This window comes from Myxine glutinosa, chromosome 14 (genome assembly GCF_964187855.1).
Source record: "Myxine glutinosa chromosome 14, kmMyxGlut1.1, whole genome shotgun sequence".
In the NCBI taxonomy this organism is placed as follows: domain Eukaryota; kingdom Metazoa; phylum Chordata; class Myxini; order Myxiniformes; family Myxinidae; genus Myxine; species Myxine glutinosa.
Window position 1 is genome coordinate 30,579,051 of NC_136274.1, and position 24,600 is coordinate 30,603,650.

The window sequence follows — 24,600 nt, forward strand, 5'->3', positions numbered from 1 at the left end:
AAATGAAAACTTTTTCCCGATATTCCAGACAATCCGCTCCTCACTTCGTTACGTCGGATAGAAACGTCATCATCTGATTTACGAGGATTAAAGGGACCACCGGACCGTCCATTCCCGCTTTCTTATCCTCCCTCGCCCAACGAAGCTGGAAATTGAAGGATGAAAAAAACGATTTTGTGTGTGAGAAATAAAAATAAACGTTTTCTGTGGTAAAAACATCTTTTTTTTTTACCGTTTTCTGTGGTAAAAATAGCAGAAAATGACTTTCTGTGTGATATAAAACGGCGAAAAGGTTTACATTGCAAACGGAAAAAAACATCGCGTCTGCGCAACTGAACGGTCGAAGAATCCGAAATGTTGTTTTAAAATGTCAAAATAAAAAAAATGGGAACTGAAGAAGTGGTAAACAACGAACACATCGACTTGGTGGAAAAACCCAGCTCCTCCCACACTGCAAAGCTCGGGATCCCATTGGTGGGTTTGGTCCTCGAACGCACGGCGCACTTGGCCGGAGAAGTCACGTGGCGCAAAGGCTTGACCAATGACAACTCGGAGAAGTGACGCAATCCAAACCCGTAGGGCGTGGCTATCGACGGAGCGTCAAGCCACCGGACCAATCGGCGACGTCTCGGGGCGGTTCCTGTGAGACAGCTGGCGTGGTGCTTCCACTGTGTCGTTGTGTCTGGCTGCTTTTCTCTTCTGTTCTCGTACTTTCTCTGCTGCCTTGTCTTTCTTGTCCGTCTTATCCAGTCCGTGCTCCCTGCCTCCTTTCCTTTCGCGAGACAGTACGTTTTCCAGGAAGTTATTTTCTTCCCTCTTGTGCTTGAAGTGTAATCGCCCGCAGTGGAAGGAAGCCCAGGAACTGCGAAGAGGATCCAGCCCCCTCGGCACTTGCTATGGAGCTGCACATCCTCGACCACCGGCTCAAGATCGCCAGCGTGCCCAGGGACAACCTGCACGCTTGCACGCACGGAGTCTTCAAGCTTGCCTTTCTCGCTGAGAAGACCAGGTGAATAATCCCGACCTCCTCCACCTTCCTTGCGCGATATTTCTCACTGTAGATCTGCAAAGGTGAGGAGAGAGGGAGTTTCCATGGTATTTGAGGGGATCCTGCTTTCCTAAGTGCAATTTTTGTCTTCACCTGTGCTCACATGTGCTCACCTGTTACGTAGACCCGCACAACTAGTCAAACGTACGTGTACGCCCAGCTACCTGTGTCCATGTACCGATGCCGTCCCGTTGTGTTGCAGGTGCAAGTTCTTCAGCTTCACGCAAACCCCTGAAGACTACACCCTCATCGTGGACGAGGAAGGCCTCAAAGGTCAGAGGCGGAAAATGGACGTTGCATGTGTAGCTGTTGATTTGGTCCTGTTTTGCCCGTTCGAACCGACAAACGCTTATAGTGAATCAAAACAACACCGAGGACATGATGAACGGCCCCGTTTGAATTTCACAATTGGGCCTTTGTTTGTACTGTCGAAGGTAAATCATTGATTATTTCCCGTCTCTTTATGTCACGTGATTGCTAAGACTTAAATGTCTGGTTTATTTATTTATTGCCATCTACAAAATAGATACATTCATCTTCCTGATCTCCACTGTTGAGGATGAGAATATAAATTTTTTTGGAGTCATTTACATTGTATTGGGTGGTGGTTGCAGCCTGCGGCTGGTGGTTGCATCATTTTCTGGGGGCCGGCTGTGTCTCTGATGCAATGCCCCCTTGCCAGCTAGCCGGTACCCATTTTGCTGGCCTCGGAAGGATGACAGGCTGAGAAGACCCGCCTGGTGTTAATTCACCGGCACGATCGCAGGGGCTTGGACTCGAGACCCGAGGATCTTAAGCCAGCCACCTTAACCGTTAAGCCACCACCAGGCTTCCCATCTCCATTGATTTTAATTGATGGAGTGTCAAACAGATGAGTATCGAAAATAGGACTTGAACCTGCACTTTCAGAATGCGGGGTGGTCGGGGGGGGGGGGGGCACTGCAGACTTGGTGATCTGATCTGTGGGTCGTACGCACCGAGCCGATGAGTTGACGTGCGACATGAAGGATATGGTCGAGAAGTTTGACCGAAGCACCTGATAATTATATGAGTTATTTGAGGCAGCCCAGTTTTGTTTGACAGGCTATCTTTTACCGGATTACCATTTGGCTTTTCCCCTTCATGGACATACCCAGTCATGATGGACGTAGACGTTTTTCCTTTCGGGTTGTGGTGTTGACTCCTAATGAAGGACCTGTTTACCTGCAAGCGTCGCTGAGAGTATCTGATGCAACAAGAGTGACTTGCGATTCCGTAATTTGTTTATTTGTTTTACCCACAGGGCCCAACTTTGTTCTTGTCACCTTGCGCAATAATATATATATATATATATGTTGTAATATTCAAGTGACTGGTGTTGGGCTAGCGTTGGGCTAGCGTTGGGCTAGCCCAACAACCCTGGTGTTGGGCTAGCGGCTAGGGTGCCGGCTTAGGATCCTAGGATCCTGGGTTCGAATCCCGGTCGATCGCTGAATTAACGCCAGGGGGGTTGACTCAGCCTGTCATCCTTCCAAGGTCGGCAAATTGAGTACCAGTACACTGGTAATTCCCTGCTTGTCGTTAAAGGCGGCAAAAAGGGTTGGCGTCAGGAAGGGCATCCGGCCGTAAAACATTGCTTCAAAAAGGGGACCGAAAAACAACAACAACCACGGTCCCCGAAAAAGGCCAACCCCCGCCTTGCGGGGAAAAATGGCCTCTAAAGGTGGTTATATATTTTATTATTCAAGTGACTACATCAGTGCAATTTGATTCCTGATTGGAAGAGGGTGTGCTTGTTTTTCAGGCATCTCCCTCACCCCCGCCCCCTTTTTCTCTGGGGTTTTATTTTCTTAAATTGGTTAAAGAAACCAACTTCTGCAGCTTAGCTGTGTCTTTGGCCCGTGATTGTAAACTGCCAGGCCTCACTTAATGTATTGATTTTTTTTTGTCATTGTTGAGTTGGCAAACATGAAGGTGAATTAACACCTGCTCCCACCCCTTCCTCCTTTCCTTGCTTCTTGTCTGAATCGTGACTCTGATTGGCATTTTGCCAAATTGCCTTTGTATTTTGCTTTTTTTGAGGTTTCAATGTTCGGATTGAATCTTTGGGGTTAATTGTTGTTTTTACCTACATCTTGACTTCGCTACCAAACATTGAGTGCTGAAAGTCTCATTTACGGTTAAGTGTCCATGTGGTTGTTCAATTTTTATTCTTTTTGTGGTTTTGGAGAAAAGCTGGTGCAGTTGTGGGCTTTTGGAGCCAAATGCGGCCTGTTTGATGTTCCCATATATAGCCATTTGCCTCGTAATGCCATGACCCCATATTCTAATCCCATGTAATTTGTTTGTCCATTGGTTACCAGTGTTTTTTGCCCTTCATCGAAGATACAGGGTGTATCAGAATTCCCCTCGCCACGCTGCTACGGTTGATGGTTGATACATTTCAAATTCCTGGTGAACGATTTTGAAAGTTTGGCGCGTTCATTTTCTGGTCTGTAAGAGGAAAGCAAGACTGTTGATTCGACATCCTACCGGTTGAAATTGATGCATTTGCAAGTGAAGAAGAAGATATTCGTAACTCTGGATGGAATTCTGAATGAGTTTCTCCATGAGTTTTTGACATTGTAGTAATAAGAAGGAAAGAATGGAGGTGGGGGGGAGTCTAAAGATCTAGGGGAGGGTAATGTTGGCATCGACGGGCCAAGTGTGGTCGTGACAGATACCCTTAAAATATGTATTGTTCAGGCCTTCCAACTTGGAAATGAAAGCGTGCAATTCAGTGACTTTTGGGGATCCTTCGATTTTTGAGGACTTGGAGAAAATAAATATATGAATGATCGTTTTAAAGGCCATTTTCCCCGCTAGAGCGGGGGTTAGCCTTGCGGGCCCCATGACAATCGTGGTTCCCTGTTTGAGGCAATGTTTTTATGGCCGGATGCCCTTCCTGACGCCAACCCTTGGTCGCCTCTTACGATGCGCCTAGATGCGCGATGCGCAGGGATACGGTGTACCTATTCTAAACCGGGGTACACACCGCGAGCATTCATCCCAGCAAGCTGGTACTCAATTTGCCGACCTCGGAAGGATGACAGGCTGAGTCAACCTCCCTGGCATTAATTCAGCGATCGACCGGGATTCGAACCCAAGATCCTAGGATCCCAAGCCGGCACCCTAACCGCTAAGCCAACACCAGGCTCAATTGAGACAACCTCAATTTTTGAGGACTTGGAGACCCCACATTTATTTGTTTGTTGAGCCATTTTAAGGCCAATACTTTTGCAGATTCTGCATATTATTTATTAAGGTCCGTCGTTGAAATTTCCCCTTTAACGACACCAGCGGAGCTGTCTTGGCACTACTGCTGTGGGATCCACAAGTACCACAGACTGGTATTCGGTGAAAATAGTAAGTCTGCTTTGCTTTGGGAATGTCAGCAACGAGATTGGATGTTTTCCAAAAGATTTGCAGTGACAAAGGGCAGGTGGTGTGAACTGGCTGATGTCAGCACCCCACCCGAGGCCAGTGGCCCAGCTTTAGCCTGTGCACGTCTGCCTTGTTGTTTTAAAAGCAAACGAGAAGCAGATGTCGAGCAGGCGATGCCGGACGAGGCAAGGTAGCTTCTCCGAGAAGACTGGCCCTGCGTTGCTGCCATTGCTAACTCGCGGCTGCAGCTATTGTTCCGTTGTTTCAAAGCCGTGGCTTTGCAGATTCTGTGCCATTAAATTTTAGTCGTCTTTGAGGAAGACCGTCTCCCTCGCTCTCTGCAAACTGCAAAACTTTTCGCACACCCACCTCCCCCCCCCCCCTCCAGCCCCCATTCCCTCCCTCCAGCCCCCATTCCCTCCCTTCAAATCTCCATCTTACATCACCCTGTATCTGGTATTGCTTTTCTAAGCCAATCTCGCTTGTGCCAATGTCGTCTAAAAGGACTGTGTGTACACGCACCCTTTCTGTGGACACAAGCTTGCACGGCTGCCGGCCTTGCCAACAGCCTAATCGGCTGTAATTGCCGCCACAAAATCCATCCTTCCGATTGGCTCGCCAGCCTTCGCTCTGTTGCCAGGCAGAAATCTTTTTTATTTTATTTTATTTTTCCCCTTGTTTTTCCGCACCCCCCCCCCCCTTCTCCCTCCCTCCCCTTCTCCCTCCCTCCTCCTCCAATCACCCCCGCCACGAGCTTGTCAGCTTCCCTCATTCAAGTTTGCAGCTGCCTTTACTTATGGCCCTTTCGGGTTTGATTTCGTTTTCGTCTCATTATTATTTTTTGGCTACAAAAGAAGACAAATTTTGTTTTGAACTCTACTTTTCTATTTGTACACTTTATTGGCATATATATATATAATATCAATATATATATATATATATCTGTGGACTTTTCAAGATTTGACCAATGAACAGTTTTAATCTGCAAATGTCCTGGCAGCAAAAGGCCTTTTATTAAATGATAACATTAATTTCCTTATTTATTTTTTTTATTCATACCACTTGCTTTGCTTTATTCCTTTTCTTATTGCTTGTTCCAGTTTTTTAATGAATTATCAGGCTTGACAAGACCTGCTTTGGCCTAAGGTTCATTATGTCTTCAAGTTTTTGTTGCTGTCTAAGTAATGTTGGATTCCTGACCCGTTGAATACGTTGTTAATGATATTTGATTTAATTTGGACCAACCATCCAGTTATTTCTATAATTGACTGCAGGCATGTGCTGGAATGACATTTCGGTGGATTCTGTTGGTATGTGCCTACCTCCTCCCCGCTGATCAAAATCTCCCCAACTCGGGCAGGTATCGAAAGATACAGGCCGGTAGTGGGCAGCTATAGCTATTTTTTCGTTGCTATGCTGGAAAATATGTTTTGTATCCAGCATTTTGGGAACGACAAAAACTTCAAGATCATAATCGCCCTCGGTGATGCAGGTCTTGGCAATGTGAGAGGCTCCGTTGTTAAGTGGGTAATGACTTGCGTTGCTTTCTTCCACTGCTGTGGGTTTGTTTCCTATGGTATCTCCTTTGTTATTCCAATACTGCTGAGAATTTCCCCCGGACAGCTCGCTGGTCCCATCGCAGGGTGGTGGCGAAGCAGCCGATGACCAAATGCAGGACTTGTAGCCAGGGTGCCTGTACCCAATAGCCTGCTCTTAAAAAATAAAATTGGCTGGTACCAGTGGATCTTTAACAGCCACAAGCGAATGGCAGCAGATAGGACAGCTGGCTTAACAACCCCTTCCGAATGACTCTGTGCAACAGATTACATAGCTCAAGGCAGGTGTAGTAAGTACCTCGGAGTGTTTCGGTTTACCCTCCATGGACTGATTTATTGGTCAAATTGTTGTGATTGATTATAAAGAGGGCTTGGTGGATGGGCGACGTCGACAGTCGGGAGGGGGATTACGTGGCATATATAGATCCTGGTAATCTGAGTATGCCGTTAAAGCAAGACAAGATTATGATTGCTCACTATTGAGATGGTATGTTGTTTTTTTTGTTTTTTTTGCCTTTCCACTTTTTCTTTCAGCTTCCATTTCATCCCCTCTCACTCTCACAATCCATTGCTGTGCCATATCTCTGCAGAGTTTCCAGCATCCGAACGGCTTACCGTGGCTGACGCGACGTGGGCCGCACTTAACGTGGCTTCAGGAGGTGGCCACAGCCCTGCAGCTGCCTCTGCTGTGGGAGTCACAAAGATCGCCAAGTCTGTGATTGCACCATTAGCTGACCACAATGTCTCGGTCTTCATGCTTTCTACTTACCAAACGGACTTCATCCTGGTATGTTTGTTTGGATGCACGTCTTTCTTTTTTCTTTTTTTTCTTTTTTCGCATAAAGTACTTATTTTATCAGGCCAGCCGGTGTTCCTGTTTGGTTGTGGTTTTGTTTGTTTGATATAAAGTTAGGGTGAACTGCGGAAGTTTTTTTTTTGCATCTCAAGTCCAATGGGAGATGTCTGCCCAGCTGCCCAGGCGATGCCACGACCACATCAGTTACCAGTATTGTGGCAGCATCAGGAAGTTTGCGAGTTACATGGCCTTTGGGTAGCACTGTGCATTGACTTACAGGGAAGTGAGATTATTCAAAACCATGGGCTGTTGGGAAATTATTGTATTTGAATGGATTAAAAAGAACCTGCACAAAAGTACTTCTTCTTCCTCTTTATTTTCTTTTTTTCCAAAATTATTTTGATGAAGGCCGAGTTTCGTAGCTCCAACGAGTACTTTTTTTTAAATGAGTCTTTTTCAATCCAGCTTTCTGAGCCACTTTGAGTGGTTACAAAAATGTTACCTGTGTAAAAGCAGCACTACCCCAATCTGAAGAGAATATTAAAAACAAGTTGCACTGAGGTTACTCAAACTGGTTGATGCTTGTCTGAAAGGAGGTGGGTCAAAAGGAGGTGGGTCAAAAGGAGGTGGGTCAAAAGGAGGTGGGTCAAAAGGAGGTGGGTCAAAAGGAGGTGGGTCAAAAGTATGGTCAAGCAGACTCGGTGGCATTTTGGATAGGTTTGATTCCAACGCTGGCCGAGTGGTTTCAATTTTTTTTTTTTTATGGTGCTGCCTCGCTTGCCACTGATCATTAAGAGCACAGATAAACTCTGTGGGTTTGTGTCCATGGGTGGAATGGGGGTGTGGGAGGTGGGGGGTGGGAGGGGGGATTTCTCCTTTAAAATGTCATGCTGACAGCAGAAAGAAAATGCCGTCACCAGATGGTGACACCAGCACCCAGAGTTACCAGGAAGTTGTGTCACTCCCCCTAATGGTAATGGTTGTTCTTACCTGCAGGAAAAAAAACCAAAAAGTAAATTGTGCCACCTCTCAAATGAACCCTTCCCCCCCACCCCCTCCCACTTGACCCTCACCAAAAACCAGACCTTCAACAACCAAGTTTTCTTTTCTCAACGATGAAAGTCATCGTTGACCAGGGATTGGCGAGCACAACATTTGCTTCCATACGTTTGATCGGTTTTATTAACTCAGGTTTTAATTAATTAATTAGATCGGTAACCGTTATCGGAATCCATTTTGTTGTCTATCCAGCAACAATTGCAAGATGCGTCCAAATTGATGTACACTTGGTTTGTGATGTGATGTCCTCAAGCGCATTGAGAGGCTTGTACATGTATGATATGCAGGACAACGACGTCGGGAAACGATAGACAAATCGACGTAACATAAGGGATTTGAAGCTGGTATCTTTGTTTATTACGAGTGGGCCTGTAGGCCTATTGGACCAAATTTGTCTTCACAGCCTTGTAGTCTAGCTGCCTGCTGTACTTCTATGAGCTACGAGCTCAGATGGGAATTTGAAACAGGTCAAAGCCTTGTCTATCTCTCTTTCTCTCTCTCGTTCCACCAATTTCCCTTGCTGCCTCCTCCCAATCTTTACTCCATTTACCTTCACCATGCACCCCACCTCTCCCTCCCCCTCGATCCGCATACATATGTATATTGCTCCAAATTCGATTTCCAAACTCCTTATCCAAATATAGACATCATCAGGTAGTTAACAGCTAATTTTATCCAGTCTTGCATGAGGCTGGGTTATTGATCCACGCGGTGCAGTTTATGCGTCATTGGTTGAGTCGACTTCGCACGTGTCTGCAAACCACAGCTTTTTCTTTTTTTAACCCACTGACCAGATTGACATGCTCCGACCTGCAGAATCTCAGTTAGAAAAGCAACCGGGGAGTGTTATTACTACTTGCTTTCATGTCTTGGTGTCGTTTTAACATAGCCGTCAATTAGGTTCAGTTGCTGGCACTTACCTGAGGCCTTGCAAAGGCATCGTGTTACAGGCAGTTTTAGGGTTACCCCCAAATTTTCAGAGTTTTTAAAATTGGCTTAGCATGCCTGACTGATCCCGTGGCCTATCTCACAGCTGCTATTATGTGAAACTGTCCTATGCTTCTGATGTTTTGATCCCTGAGATTACGATAGTGCTTTTGTGAGGATGTGTAAGAGCGTTTGTGGGATTGGGGACGGTTGGGTGGGTGGGTGAGTGAGCTCTTTGCTTCACCTTTCATTCAACTTCTCTTGTTATTATTGATTTGCTATTTATGTAGAAAAATTCAATACATGTGGTGAATGAGACCAAGGAGCATTGTGCAATGTTTCATGATGACACTTTTCTTTGTTCTAGGTTCGTGAGCGAGACCTCCCGACAGTGGTGCGCACACTGTCAGCAGAGTTTGCGATCTTCCGTGAGATTGATGGCGAGATGGAAGCCATTGATAATGCTGCTGTTTCCAACGGTTTTGTCAAGCCTCAGAATAGTGAGCACTAACGTACATATTTACATTGTTTGTGTTTTGTTGGCTGAGGCTTTATCTTTTTTTCTCTCTTTAATTGTGAAACATCCTGTGTATCTTTTTTCTTCCCTGAGGGTCATTTTACCATATTGCCATAACAAAAGGCAAAGCAAATTCTTGCCGGATTGATGGCAACATTGGATATATGATGTGGATGTCCTAGCTTTGTCTCGTTTGTTTGAAAGAACCAAGGCTTATTGTAGGGCAGATATACTCATATATATATATATATATATATACATTTTTCTTTTCTTTTTTTTAATGGAATTTTTCCCGCCACAAAGCCTACAAGGCCACTCAAGGTGAGGGCTACAAATTGTGTGTGCGTGTATATATATATATATATATATAAGAGGTGTATGTCTGTCTGTCTGTGTGTCGCCATTTTTCTCAGAGTTGACTGAACGGATATTCGTCAAACTTTCAGAGGTTCATCAGTGAGTGCCTGGGAGTGTTTTAGGCCAAAAAAAAAATTATGGAAAAAAGGAGATCGTTTTTTTGGAGTTTAAAAAAAACAAATCACTTGACAGTGCCTCAGCCTTTTAAAATTAATGACAGTTATACACAAGTACACATTCGCATAAATAAATACAAAACAATCACCAGACATTTGAATACAAATAAATTAAACAATTCCGGAAGTGTATGTATTTGGTAGTACGGATTCTTCTTCTTCCTGATCGGCATCACATTTAACTCAGAAACGTGAGCCACATTCACCCACCAGCATATACAGTATATGAACCCCCTTCCTCTCCTGCCTCCCACCCCTTCCCCCACTTCCCCCCTCCCTCCCCCCTTTTCCCCTCCTCCCTGCCACATAATTCAAAACTGCTGAAAATGCTGAAAATGCTGAGAACTGCTGAAAATAATGTTGGTTATAAAGAATGGCTTCCTTTATTGCAACTGATCAATGTCGCAAATTTAAAGTGAGATTATAAGGAAGAATATCACGATGCCAACCCCTGTGTCATTGTAGTTAAAGCAGCCACCGAGTTTGGGAGCTCAGCGGTTCTATTTTGACCCTAACTGTGGCATACCAAAGACTTTCAAATTAGAAGGTGCTGCTTCCTCTCTTGATGCTCAGCATTCAGAAAATTAAGTACAGACAAATTGTGGGTTGGCATCACATTGGAGGGGGTAGGGGGGAAGGGTGGTGAGATTCATCCCGAAAATGCCGTGCTGACCATGGAGAGAAAACTACTGCCAGTACCCAGTGTGTTCTGCGAAGTTAGACCCTCCACCTCCCTCCCCTCCCCCAAGGCCAAGGGCTGTGTTTCCCTGAAGTCTACCTGTTTCTGTGTCTGTGCATGTGTGACAGCTCTATCATGAGCCTTAGAAGCTGTAGAAAAGACAAATAAATATAATGGAAATGCATTAGAACACCACTTCGAGTTCTTAAGTTCTGTTGGCGCACGTGATAAGTTGAAACACAATGCAGGTGTAATACAAACCAGTGGAATAACAGGGTTCAGTTCCACACACTTCCACATGGTTCTGCAAATAAAAATATACCATTGTTGGTTTTATACTGCGGATAACAAAGTAAAATGAACATCTATGTTATTATAAAACAAATACAGTAATGCAATCAGGAAATAATGGTACAAAGCTGAATAAACATTGACCAAAACATTCACTTGCGAAACAAGTGGAAGTAGAAGAAAAAAGTTAAAAACGGATTGGTTTAAAACTCGATTGTAGAGTGCTTACACATCAGTCACCTTACTTTGACTCACGATCATTCCAATGCGATTAAAAATCGATGCCACACAAGATGGCGAATCGGGAAGAACGGAGGAATAAGGTGTGCAGTGTCGCATTTTATTTTGACGTCACCTGGAATCGGCATGCATACAAGTCAAAAAGAAGGTGGTGTTCATGCAAAAGGATGTCCTAACGCTTTTTTATTCGTCTCCTACCTGGAGGGGACTATAGGTTTGCTCTCTGTGTGTTTCTGCCTGTTTGTCTGTAAACCTGTGGTCTTCTGCACTTTCTTCCATAACCTTTAACATATTCAACTGAAACTTGGTACATGGCTTTATTATAATAAGTTACAGAAACAGTTTGAGTTTTGGAGCGTTTCACCAATTTTTCATGGTTATGCCCTTTTTAAGCTAAGAAAATATCACATTATACATGGGTCAGTTTTCCAGACTTTTCCCCCTTAACCTTCAACATATTAAACTGAAATTTGGTAGGGAAATGTATTGCAAACAATTCTCCCTCTTGTTTTTAATTCCCCCGTCACCGAAGGCATTATGTATGTTTTTTTTGACGTGATCGATTGAAATACGCTACAAAGATTCGTGATCGAATGGTGTTCTACTGTAGTGATGTTGTAGTTTGTATGGGGGAATGCAAAATAAAAAACACCAAACTGATATTGTTTTATTTTTGGGAGTTTTTTTTCGTTCCAAGAGTCAGTATATCAGATATTTGTGGTGGGGTGGGGGTAGATATATGTGTTCTAACTTGTTTTCCGACATCACATCACCAGACCGCAGGCCCATCATACACCCGCTCGCCTGTCCTTTGAACCGCTTCTGCATCACAAGCCTGGATCCAGCCACACTGCCATCTGTCGCCACACTGCTCATGGACATCATGTTTTACTCCGACGGGTAGGTCAGTGGTTGGGGAGGAGAGATGAGAGAGATCTGGTTGGTGTTACAGTCTGAGCATGAAATGCGAATTGTGTGTAGTATACTTATTAGGTATCCTTCGCTTCATCAATTGCATTTCAAGGTTGTTGAAGCTTGATGAAAAACACAAAACAACCCACAAATGGAGAATTATTAGATCTGATATTGTGAAATCTTTCACTTTACGCACACTCGGATGTGGAACACGGTATCACAAGCAAAAACTTGACATCCCCATTGTCAATATAATAACCTAACCACTTTGCTCTTTTGTGAGCTTTGATATCGAATGCAAAAACATTGCAACTTCAATGGATTTCCAAGCAGTCTATGTGGAGGCAGTCATATTTTTTTCATGGTTGGCTGGGAAATGCAAGTGACATCACTTGCTTGTTTCAGCCAAACTATAATAATAACAAGACATGGCTGCCTCCCCAGAAGTGAAAAATTTTAATGAACATATCTAGCAATTATCTTTTTTCAATTCTTTGGTTTGTGCATAAAATCTCAGCTCATAAAGGAGCCACATAACAGAGGGTATAAAGGTAACGCCCTGACAGTGGGGCCACAGCTGGACACAACAAGCAAGAGGATGAGCAAACAGGAAAAGAGGAGAGAGAGACTGGATGAGGTGGAGGAAACACAGCTACTTGAAAATCGTAGGTTATGGTTAATGAAGTAGAAAATATTGCATTTAAATGTGGAGAATGATGTCAGATAACAGTGCACTGCTTGCTTAGAAGCCTTGGCGTGAAAGGTCGTATTGAACGGCCTCAGGCAGTACCACAAATGGGAGAAAATAGCAAAAATATTGAGTAGACGTGTGTGGGAAAGGGATATCCTGGATTTTGAGAGTTTTACCAGGACGGGGTTACTGGAAGAATGTGTCCGTCCTGAGGACTGGGAAGGATCAGCGGGCTTGGAGCGCAGAAGGAGCTAGACGGGAGGACAGGCTGTAGAAAACAGAGAAGCCACCGACCTGTCTGCTATGTAAGAGCGCCAGGCCTTGTGCTTCAGCCTAATCGCAAAAGATTCCCAATGATGTTGAGAGCTTTGGATTGCACAGAATATCGGACAGAGAGATGTGATGCTGTGGGAATAGAATGAAAGCTTACATTTCAGGGGTTAACCCTTCATTGGAGCTTTTTATTTTTATTTTTGCACTGATGAAGGTTTAACACCCAAAACGTCAGCTTTTCTTTGATTTCCATGGTGATTAGCATCCTTTGATCAACATTCTGTTGATTCCATCCATTGTCTTAAATTTGTTTTGAAATTCTGTTTCATTTTAAAAAGAGAACTAACTGTGATGGTGACCAAATGAAATGCAAAGAGATATTTTAGACTTCAAGTAACATTAGGCCGAGAAAAATATATTTCCGGTCTCTGGTCAGCGCGCGCATCGATTTTGATCCTGCGCGTCAACAATTTTTTTTTTTTAATTTCCAGCGGTACCTACAACATCGCGTGCCTGTTGTTGCCGGGCCGGCGCGCTATCTCGGGAAATACGGGTCTGTGAGGGTCGCCATTGGTATCGACGTTCGCGCACGGTTCTGCTCGACAAAACGTCCTTTAGTTTGTTCAAATCCAACCAGCCGTTCCAAGGATATGAGTAGTTTTGTGTGCCGTGACGTCATGAATCCAATCGGCTGGATATTGTCATTTATTGAAACGAAGACGTTCTTTGTCGGGTTCGTGTGAAGCAACCAGAAGGCCGAGAGAGCTGCGGGTGGTCTCGTTTAGATGAGGTGGAGGGATGCTGAAAGGGGTGTTACATATAAGGGGGTAATGAGGTGGAGGGATGCTGAATGGGGTGTTACATATAAGGGGGTCATGAGGTGGAGGGATGCTGAATGGGGTGTTACATATAAGGGGGTCATGAGGTGGGGGGATGCTGAATGGGGTGTTACCTCAAATCTTCCCCCTCCTCCTCAAATCTCCCCCCTCACCCCTCTCCTTCAAATCTTCCCCCCCCCTCCTCAAATCTCCCCCGTCACCCCTCTCCTTCAAAACTCCCAAACCACCCCTCCCTTTCAAAACTCCCAACTCACCCTTACCCTTCAAAACTCCCGACTCACCCCTCCCCTTCGAATCTCCCCCTTAACCCCTCCCCCTCAAATTTCGCCCCTCACCTCTCTCCCTCAAATCTCCCACCTCACCACTCCCCCTCAAATCTTCCCCCTCAAATCTCCCCCGTCACCCCTCCCCCTCAAATATCCCCCCTCACCCCTCCCCTTCAAAACTCACCCTCACCATTTCGTTTGTCATGAATTTGTAAGTGTCTGTGATAATCTGGTGGACTGGGAGAAGAGATCGTGGGAGACCATCGGCCTGTTAGACCACTTGCGCATGCGCAGTGTTGATGCGATCGACGCATTGGAATGTTTGATGGTACTTCGAGCCTTCTAGGCGATCTCGAGAACGAAATGGCAGTCTATAATAGGCTTGAAGAACTTAATGACTTTCAGAATAAATACATTTTAAAATAACTTAAGCTTGTGTTCATTATTTACAAAAAGGCCTACCAGTCCCATTGGCTGTCTTTAATTTCTCTCTGGACGGCGCCACAGCAGACGAGGAGGACCGCAAGGCATGACACACAAAACACTTTTATATGTGCAATCCATGCTTTTCAAAAAAAAACAAGTACAAAAAGGTTTAATTAAAACAAAAGCCGCGTCGGTGTTACACAATGCCTAGATGCAGCTGTGCCTATAACGTCGATGTTATAGGCACAGGACATTCCTATTGATTCGATTACTTGATGTTATTTTTGTGCAAAGTGAAAATATATCTCGGCAATTTCCCGTATGTGGCGACGAATTTTTAATATATCTCGGCATTTTCCCGTCTGTTATTTCAGGCGGTGTATGACTGACCATGCCGCAATTTAAAAAATATATATCTCGGCAATTTCCCGTGTGTGGCGACACGTGAACGAAGCTATGCTCCTCTCTCCACATTATTGTGACGACGTATAAATTAAATATTTCATCGTGACGATTGTCATCAAATGGACGAATTTTTAATATATCTCGGCATTTTCCCGTCTGTTATTTCGGGCGGTGTATGACTGACCATGCCGCGATTTTAAAAATATATATCTCAATGGACTTGAAGTTACAGGCCTTTGAGAATTCATTTCGTTCTATAAAGGGCAACTTTCATCGGATTTTCTTCCAGTTTTTTTTCAACCGAGTCTAAAACTATGTTAGCGACTGTGAAAAATGAAATGATATATCGAATTTGATTTGAAATAAAACTGTGCGAGAGAGGAAGACACCACGGGCCTACAAAACAGGCCTCAAAGCTATGCGAGTTAATAAAATGGTGGATATTTGTTTATATGAAGGCTCTCCCAGAATGGGTGGAGCTATGGTTCCCAGAATGGGTGGAGCTTTGAGGTTTTGTCTTCTCTGCAAGAACAAGAAGAAGAAGAAGAACAAGAAGAAGAACAACAACAACAGCAGAGGGCACTCTATGAGCAGCGTCTGCGACGCGGCAAAAAAAAAAAAAAAAACCGCATCGCCGCATCAATTTTGGAACTTTGGTCTGACCAGAGACCAGCAATATATTTTTTTCGGCCTTATCATAAGTAGTTATTAAAGTTTCGTTTCAGTCATGTGTGTCTCAATGCAGCTGTTTCTGGAAAAAACCCGATACATGTGTATATATATATATGCAGTGTCTGTGTTGTGTTGTGTTGTCTTGTCACTGAACTACTTTCTCAAACGTTTGTAAAATCGTACCAAACTTCTGGTATGCACATATCTCTCCCGTCGGTATGTCCTAAGTGTATTCTTTTTGAAAAAATTTCCAATTTTTTTTTTTTCCCAACTTCAATTGTTTATAAAATGTGATATCACATATATTACAAATACATTTGTGCAAAATAATTGTTTGAATTATGATTGGTTTAAACCATTACAAAACGGCAACTCAGGTACAGTCATTTATCTATATATCGACACATCTGGGCAGTGTCTGTGTTGTCACTTAACGACTCCCTCAAACTTTTGTTTCTGTGGTTGTGAAGTGTTTTTAATAACGTTGTGGTGGTTTTGAATCACGTGGTGGTTAGGTATTTGGAATTATGTGGTGGTGAGGTGTTTTTAAATGACGTGGTGGTGAGGTGTTTTGAATTACGTGGTGGTGAGGTGTTTTTAATTACGTGGTGGTGAGGTGTTTTGAATTACGTGGTGGTGAGGTATTTATAATAATGTGGTGGTGAGGTGTTTTAATTATGTGGTGGTGAGGTGTTTTGAATTAGTGATGAGGTGTTTTGAATTATGTGGTGGTGAGGTGTTTTTAAATGACGTGGTGGTGGGGTGTTTTTAATTTCATGGCTGTGAGGTGTTTTTATTACGTGTTTTATGGCTGTGAGGTGTTTTTATTACGTGTTTTATGGCTATGAGGTGTTTTTATTACGTGTTTTATGGCTGTGAGGTGTTTTAAATTACTTGGTGGTGAGGTGTTTTGAATTACTTGGTGGTGAGGTGTTTTGAATTACATGGTGGTGAGGTGTTTTTAAATGACGTGGTGGTGAGATGTTTTTATTACGTGTTTTATGGCTGTGAGGTGTTTTCAATTTCGTGGTGGTGAGGTGTTTTAAATTACTTGGTGGTGAGGTGTTTTAAATTACTTGGTGGTGAGGTGTTTTGAATTACGTGGTGGTGAGGTGTAATTGTCCCAAACTTCCAGTCTGCACCTACCCCTCCCCTCGGTATGTGCTGAGGGGTTCTTTCTTGAAAAAAAAACATTCAACCTAAATCTTCAACCTAAATTGCCTATAAAAATGTAATATCACAAACACAACAAATAAATTTGGGCAAAATAATTGTTTGTATTATGATTGGTGTAAATCATGACAACACATCAACTCAGGTACAGTCATTATCCTCAGCTAAATTAAGCCCGTTACTTAGTAACAACGCTTGGTGAGGCGAGCGCAGCGAGCCTAGCCAAGCTAGTATATACAGACTTGGCATTTAATATGGAATATTTTTTTTCTTGACTTGGGTTTCCTTTCTTAACTCAGTATATCAATCTGGTGAGTTTCTTTTACATTTTGGTGATTTATTTGTTAAAAGAACCATGTCACTGATTGTCTGTCGCAGCAAGAAGTCAACAACAGGATTATATCACAGGTGGCGTGGCAAAATGTACGGACAGGTGCATTTGATGATTGGCTTCACAGTCGGGTATACAAGGGTTGTTGCGTTCTGTATTAGTGGAAAACAACTGCTGCACATCTCCAAAAGTTATTGCCGCTTCCTCTGGAGATGGTCCGTCAACCCGACAATGCTGTTTGTCATGGAGTGGTGGCTTTACGAAATTACGGCATGAAAGAGCGTGCTATTGCTCGGCAGTATGGCATCACTCAAAGTCAGGTGTCAAAGATCCTGAAACGAAATGCTCAGAGGGGTGTCCCTACTCCAATACCGAGGCCAGCACGTCCCCGCAGAACCACAAGGAGGGATGATTGCCAGCTGCACCGGTTAGTCCGCAATGGCCGTACCAAGTCAGCTAATCGGCTTAGGGCTGAGTGGCAGCAACTGACAAATGTGCCTGTATCCAGAAGGCTAGTCAACCAACGACTGGTTCAAGCAGGCTATCGTGCTAGGCGTCCCCTGAGAAAGCCACGCCTGACCAGACAACACCGCCAGCGCCGATTGCAGTGGGCCAGAGAGCACCGTCAATGGCAGCCAGGACACTGGAATCACGTGATCTTCAGTGACGAGTCTAGATTTCTGGTCTATCGTCAAGATGGCCGCGTCCGAGTGCGCAGACAAGTGCATGAAGCCTACAACAAAGATTGTATAGTGCCAAGAGTCCAAGCTGGAGGTGGTGGGGTGACCGTTTGGGCTGCTTTTCATGCAGGGGGCAAAACTGACCTGGTTGTTCTGAATGGAAACCTGAACCAGTTCAAGTACAGGGTCATTCTGGAAGAAACATTGCTTCCATTTGCTCGTGCAGCCTTTCGAGGAAACTTTGTCTTCCAAGATGACAATGCACGGCCTCATCGTGCTCGCATGATCCAACACTTTCTTTCTGACCGTGGTGTAGAGCATATGGAGTGGCCTGCCATGTCCCCGGATATGAATCCGATAGAGAACTTGTGGGCAGAATTAACGCAATCGACAACTTCGACCAGCAGCCCACCTCTGTGCGTGAATTGCAGCAGACTATTGTCACTGCATGGCAAGCGATTCCTGTCCAAACCTTGGCAAATCTCGTTTTTATTTGTTTTTTATTTTGATCAATTTATTTGTTTTGAAATGTCAAATGTGGTTTTTGTTTCTTTTAAAGGTCACATTAACAAAATCTAGAATAATTTCAACATAATTCCAATGAACTTTTGGTTTTAAGACATCTTGAAAAGTAAGTTCACCCCCACAAAAAAAAAAAATTCCATATTAAATGCCAAGTCTGTGTATGTATATATACTGTATATATATATATACAGTATATATATATATATATATATATATATATATATATATATATATATATATGTATATGTATATGTATGTATATATATATATGTATATGTATATGTATGTATATATATATATGTATATGTATATGTATGTATATATATATATGTATATGTATATGTATGTATATATATATATGTATATATATATGTATATGTATATGTATATGTATGTATATATATATATGTATATATATATGTATATGTATATATATATGTATATGTATGTATATATATATATGTATATATATATGTATATGTATGTATATATATATATGTATATATATATGTATATGTATATATATATGTATATATATGTATATATGTATATATATGTATATGTATATATATATATATATATATATATATATATATATATATATATATATATATATATATACAGTGGTACCTCGGCTTACGAGTTTAATCCGTTCCGTGACGGAGCTCGTAAGCCAAATCGCTCGTAAGTCAAAGCAAATTTTCCCATTCAAATGCATTGAAATGCTATTAATCCGTTCCAGCCTCAAAAAAAAAACACCAATTTTTTTTGTTAGGTGCTTTTAAATAACAAAAATGTACTTTATAAATAACAAATAATGTATAAACAAGCACGACCTCGTATATACTGTACATAATACAAGAGAATGTAAAGAAATAAACTGGTTTTATTAAGCAGAGGAGAAGAGCATGCCAGGTGAGGTGTGCGTGTTGTCGACTTGGCGAGGCAGTACGATCGTACTCCTTCTACGATATGTACGATTTTGAAGCAGAAGGAGTCCATAAAGGCTATAACGCCAGCCAAGGGCGTTACGATTATTTCAAAGCTCCGGACCTCTATCCATGAAGATATGGAGAAGTTGTTGTTTGTGTGGTTGAAGGAGAAGCAGCTCGCAGGAGATACCGTGACCGAGAGCATCATGTGTTTGAAAAGATTGAAACTCGGATATCGAGCACGGACCACGAGGTGTTTTTTCTTTTTTCTTAATCTCGGTTTCAGTGAACTTTTGCTCTGTGCTCACGTGTACTGTACCTGTACCTGTAATGGTACGTCAGAGGATGGCACCTGTTGTCATCATATTAAGTGCAAGATGTTCTGCATCGTAAGTTGGTACACCGTGGTCTTTCGGCGGTGTTTAAGCCGGCCGTCTTGGCTTCTGTCACCATTGGCATTGAGTCTTTCGATGTAGGTAGGTCGTTGTGTGCCGGTGCCTTGGCCGAATTCCTTCATTGCTGCATTGTTAGCTCACCTGGTTTTTTATACCACATCTTTGGTTATCGGACCAGCGAATGACGTCATCTCCAAAGTATGGCTTATTCTCACTTGTCTTGGACGATCTTCTACTTCTAGCCTTCCACCGTGCATTTGGTGTCCACTGTACTTACTGTACAGTGCCTGGTAAAATTGATGTAATGGGTTTTTGACCGTCAACGCCATGAACCGTCATGAACCGTCATGAACCGTCATGAACCGTCATGAACCGTCAACGCCATGAACCGTCAACGCCATGAACCGTCATGAACCGTCATGAACCGTCATGAACCGCCATGAACCGTCAACGCCATGAACCGCTAACACTCAAAAGCCCATTTATCGCGCCTTATAAAGCAAAACGCAAACCGAAAGCCATGCCTCTCAAGCGAGGCGTGCTTCCGTGGTCACGTGATCCACAGGTGTAGCTCATTATACCCGCACGCGCGACACGCTTTGGCGGTCACGTGACCAGCCACTCTGGAGGCGGGGATCCCCGCCGATGACGTCACCGGCTGGAGCAAGGAGATTCCTCGCTCATGTATTTCGACGATTGCGTGTTTTATATCCAAGCAGAGATGCTTTCACGGCAAGATAACCACGTGACCGGAACCGGAAGCCACAACCGGAAAATTCAAAAAAATAAATTTTTTGAGCTCGTACATCGGATCTCGGGCTTCTCGGCTCGTATCCCAAAGCAACAAACCGCCCGAGCGACGGCTCGTATCCCGAAAAACTCGTACGTTGGGGCACTCGTAAGCCGAGGTACCACTGTATATATATATTAGCAGAAGTACCCGGCATTGCCGGGCGGGGGAGGGGAGGGGAATGGGGGGGGATGGGAGAATAGGGGGGGTTGGGGAGGGGGTAGGGAGGGGAGGGGGAGGGGAGAAGGGTAGGGTGGAGGGGGAAGGGAAGGGGGGACGGAGGGGGAGAGGGAAGGGGGGACGGAGGGGGAGAGGGAAGGGGATGGCCAGTCAACAATGACGTTGCAGTTCTCATGGTCGGAGAGCAGCACAACAATCGGACATAGTCCTGCATATTCGCAACAGCACGAAGCGGATTTTGGAGACTCACCGATCCTGTGACGTCCTCCAGTACCGGCGTTGCCGGGCGGGGGAAGGGAGACCCGTACATTCCCAACCCGTACATTCGCCCTCTCGACTCAAGCTCACTCGGACAAAAGCCTCACACAAATTACACCGTGAAGGCCCAATGGTCATGTCTATGCCACAAATCACGGGCGCACTGAATTGAAAATATATAGAACGCTCATACTCCGTGAAAAGTGAAGCCGCCGTGTCGCCATCTTGGTCAGCACGACTCGACCAACTCGCTTCGCGGATCTCGTTTTGTGCGGCAATAAACTGCTCCAATCTGTTACGGAAGGGTTGTGGAAAGACGTTTCACAGCTGTTTCAAAGACATTTAATTCATATCGCACAAAATCGATACAAAACACGATCGCATAAAAGGTGAAAAAACGTGTGACGTGTGATGGGATGGAACATCACGTGATCGCTCTGAGCGAAACGGCTCGACCAACTCGCTTCGCGGATCTCATTTTGTGCGGCAATAAACTGCTCCAATCGGTTACGGAAGGGTTGTGGAAAGACTTTTCACAGCTGTTTCAAAGACATTTAATTCATATCGCACAAAATCGATACAAAACACGATCGCATAAAAGGTGAAAAAACGTGTGACGTGTGACGGGATGGAACATCACGTGATCGCTCTGAGCGAATCGGCGAGCTGCTCTGGAACCGGCTGAGATTAGCGGGTACTTCGCTGAAATGCGCTGAGGTAAATATGAATAAAAAATATGGATCGTCAAATATTTTGAGTTTGGCCATGTTCGTCCCACGCTCAATGGCCATGTCTATGTCAAATATCAAGCACGTAAGCCTCTCCGTTTAGGTGTCTATCGGTAACATTACACACACACACACACACACACACACACACACACACACACACACACACACACACACACACACACACACACACACACACAGTGTTTTTTAAAATATATATAGATATACATGTATCTGTGCAGTGTCTGTCTTGTGTTGTGTTGTCACTGAACTACTCCCTTAAACTTTTGTGAAATCCTACCAAGCTTCTGGTATGCACCCACCTCAGCATGGCAAGGTGGGAGCATGGCGTGTCTATGTCCTAAGGGTATTTGTTTTGAAATTTTTGAAAAAATATTGTTTTCTTTTTTGAGATTTTTTTTGAAAATAAAAATAAAAATTCAACTTAAGTCTTCAACTTCAATTGTTTATAAAAGGTAATATCACGTATATTACAAAAACATTTGTGCAAAATAATTGTTTGCATTATGATTAGTGTAAACCATGACAAAACAGCAACGCAGGTACATCTATCTTTATGTCTACATATTTGTCACTGAACTACTCCCTCAAACTTTTGTTTCCGTGGTTGTGAGGTGTTTTGAAGCACGTGGTGCTGAGGTGTTTTGAATTATGTGGTGGTGAGTTGTTTTTAATTACGTGGTGGTGAGGTGTTTTGAATTACGTGGTGGTGAGGTGTTTTGAATTATGTGGTGGTGAGGTGTTTTTAATTACGTGGTGGTGAGGTGTTTTTAATTATGTGGTGCTGAGGTGTTTTGAATTACTTGGTGGTGAGGTGTTTTGAATTATGTGGTGGTGGTGAGGTTTTTTGAATTACTTGGTGGTGAGGTGTTTTTATTTACTTGGTGGTGAGATGTTTTGAATTACGTGGTGGTGAAGTGTTTTGAATTACGTGGTGGTGAGGTGTTTTGAATTATGTGGTGGTGGGGTGTTTTTAATTACGTGGCGGTGAGGTGTTTTGAATTACATGGTGGTGAGGTGTTTTTAATTATGTGGTTGTGAGGTGTTTTTACTTACGTGGTGGTGAGGTGTTTTGAATCTTGTGGTGGAGAGGTGCAGCCATTTTGAAAGTGTGGTGTGAAGTCACATGAATGATCACAGTGCCGCTCAACTTAAAATGAGCAGGAGATACGATAAAAAAAACCTTTCATTGTGATCTCTTGTACCATTTTGTGGTATCAATACCTGATTTTCACCTGAATTTTGTTTTGTTTTCTTTCAAATATTTTTTTTTAGAAGTAAAGACACGGTGTCAACAGCAGAGGATAATTCGCAACACATCAGTTTCTTCTCCTTCTCGCTGATCGAGGGCTATGCCTCGCTCGTCATGGACGTGCAAACATTGCACAGGTGGGTATTCTGAGGTTTAATATTGATGGACGAGGAAATATTTCCCTTTATAAAATGTATTTTTCTTTGAGAATAGTTCACTTATTTTTCTGAGAATATGAAACTTAGAAAAAGTAATCGAGGGAAGGATAAGAGAGAAGTGTGGGAAGGGAAGTCCAGGAGGACTGGGGAGAGAACGGAAAGAATGTTTGAAGGAGATGGAATCGGGGAATTCATCATGTTTGGACCATGCGGGCTGATTTGGGGCGTTGGGGGAGAAAGATCCCACAGATCTCCCGATGTCCCTGCTCTCAAATGCTGTGTTTGTGTGCTTCCCCTTCTCTCCCCATCTTGTCTACCGCTCCCCTCATTATATGTTTTGTGTCTGTTTGATGTTTTTTGTGTGATAAATGTTCGCTCTTTCACGAGCCTCGATCCTGTACACAAAAAAAAAGAAAGAAAAGGGGGAACTTTGAGGAAACGGCTAAAATTGCAGCTAAAATTGTGGGGGAAACAGGGTGGGCCCCAGGTGGGCAGGGCTAAAATTGCACCATTTTTCGCTTGCAATGAATCGAAGCACCCTTATTACTCCGGAGTGGAATTTTGCAATCACTTTTCCATTGTGATTGTAAAAAAACGTTATTGTCACCTTTACATTATCTACTTTCCTTTACAGATTTCCCAACAACCTGCTGTTCACGTCGTCCTCTAATGAGATGTGGAAAATGGTTCGGATTGGGGGCCAGCCTCTTGGCTTTGGTCAGTTGCTCACTAAATTCTGTACGACCAAGTTCCTTCTTTTCGTTTGACATGTATTTAAACTTTCGCTTTGCTGTTCAAGTCTCATTGCTCGTTTTTCTTTCATGCAATAAGAACAAACATTGCCCGATGGGGTTTCCTTTGGCTTCAATTCCCCGTTTTATACCTTCACTCCTCACAGACGAGTGTGGAATCGTGGCTCAGATCTCGGAGCCCCTTGCATCAGGTGACGTCCTTGCTTACTACATCAGCACTTACAAGTTCGACCACGCTTTGGTGAGTCATCGCATCTCAATTATAACACTTTGTGGCCCTTCAACGTGGTCTTCTCTTGTTGAGCTGACATTTTGGTTCTGTTGGTTCAGACCCGTTGCTCTTTTTGTAAAGCTGCTGGAGTTCTAAATTTTAAAGGATAAAGGCCCGATTAAGTTCCTCTGCCGTTTCAGGTTCCCGAAGAAGAGATTGACAATGCAGTATCCTTGCTCACGTTCCGACCTGAACTCTCCAGATAACGACCCGGCAATCCAGAAATAGGTGGTTGGAAAGGGAAAGTTGGGGAGCAGAAGTGAGGGTGCCAGAGAACACGAAGGAAGACCTGTTGGGATGAGTTGCGGTCAATCTCAGTCTCCTGAAGTTCTCAGAAAACCAAGCAGGCAGACATTTGGAGGTCTTCAGGAACTGAGCTAGTTCGGTCCAATAACTAGTGCTGTCAGACCTGAAATAATGTGACTTGCTAAATAGTTAGATTATGCACTGTTTGTCTGAATTTTTTTTTTTTTCATTTTTGTTTCGATATTTCCTCACATCCCTATTTTTCTCTCTCTCATTCCTTTTCACCTTCCCTTCCGATACATTCTTCATTTTATTATCCAGTAAGTTTACTTCCATAGAGAGAGAGAGAGATCCAGATCTAGGTAATTGGACA

The 24,600-nt window shown here is 43.5% G+C and overlaps 1 protein-coding gene across 3 annotated transcripts; it reads left to right on the forward strand.

Moving 5' to 3' along the window:
* Window positions 1-678: 678 nt before the first annotated feature.
* Window positions 679-24,337, forward strand: CASTOR2 (cytosolic arginine sensor for mTORC1 subunit 2). Of its 3 annotated transcripts, none has more exons than XM_068135436.2 (9): window positions 679-1,009; window positions 1,251-1,321; window positions 6,597-6,793; window positions 9,156-9,288; window positions 11,825-11,948; window positions 22,824-22,937; window positions 23,593-23,696; window positions 23,857-23,951; window positions 24,122-24,337. In XM_068135436.2, exons 1-9 carry the CDS (start codon window positions 897-899, stop codon window positions 24,185-24,187), a joined length of 1,017 nt encoding a protein of 338 aa, XP_067991537.1. In that variant the 5' UTR covers window positions 679-896; the 3' UTR covers window positions 24,188-24,337. The 3 variants fall into 3 exon arrangements, with proteins under 3 accessions (XP_067991537.1, XP_067991539.1, XP_067991538.1); XM_068135438.2 differs by having other exon boundaries at window positions 23,593-23,675; XM_068135437.2 differs by having other exon boundaries at window positions 22,827-22,937.
* The last annotated feature ends 263 nt before the right edge of the window (window positions 24,338-24,600 follow it).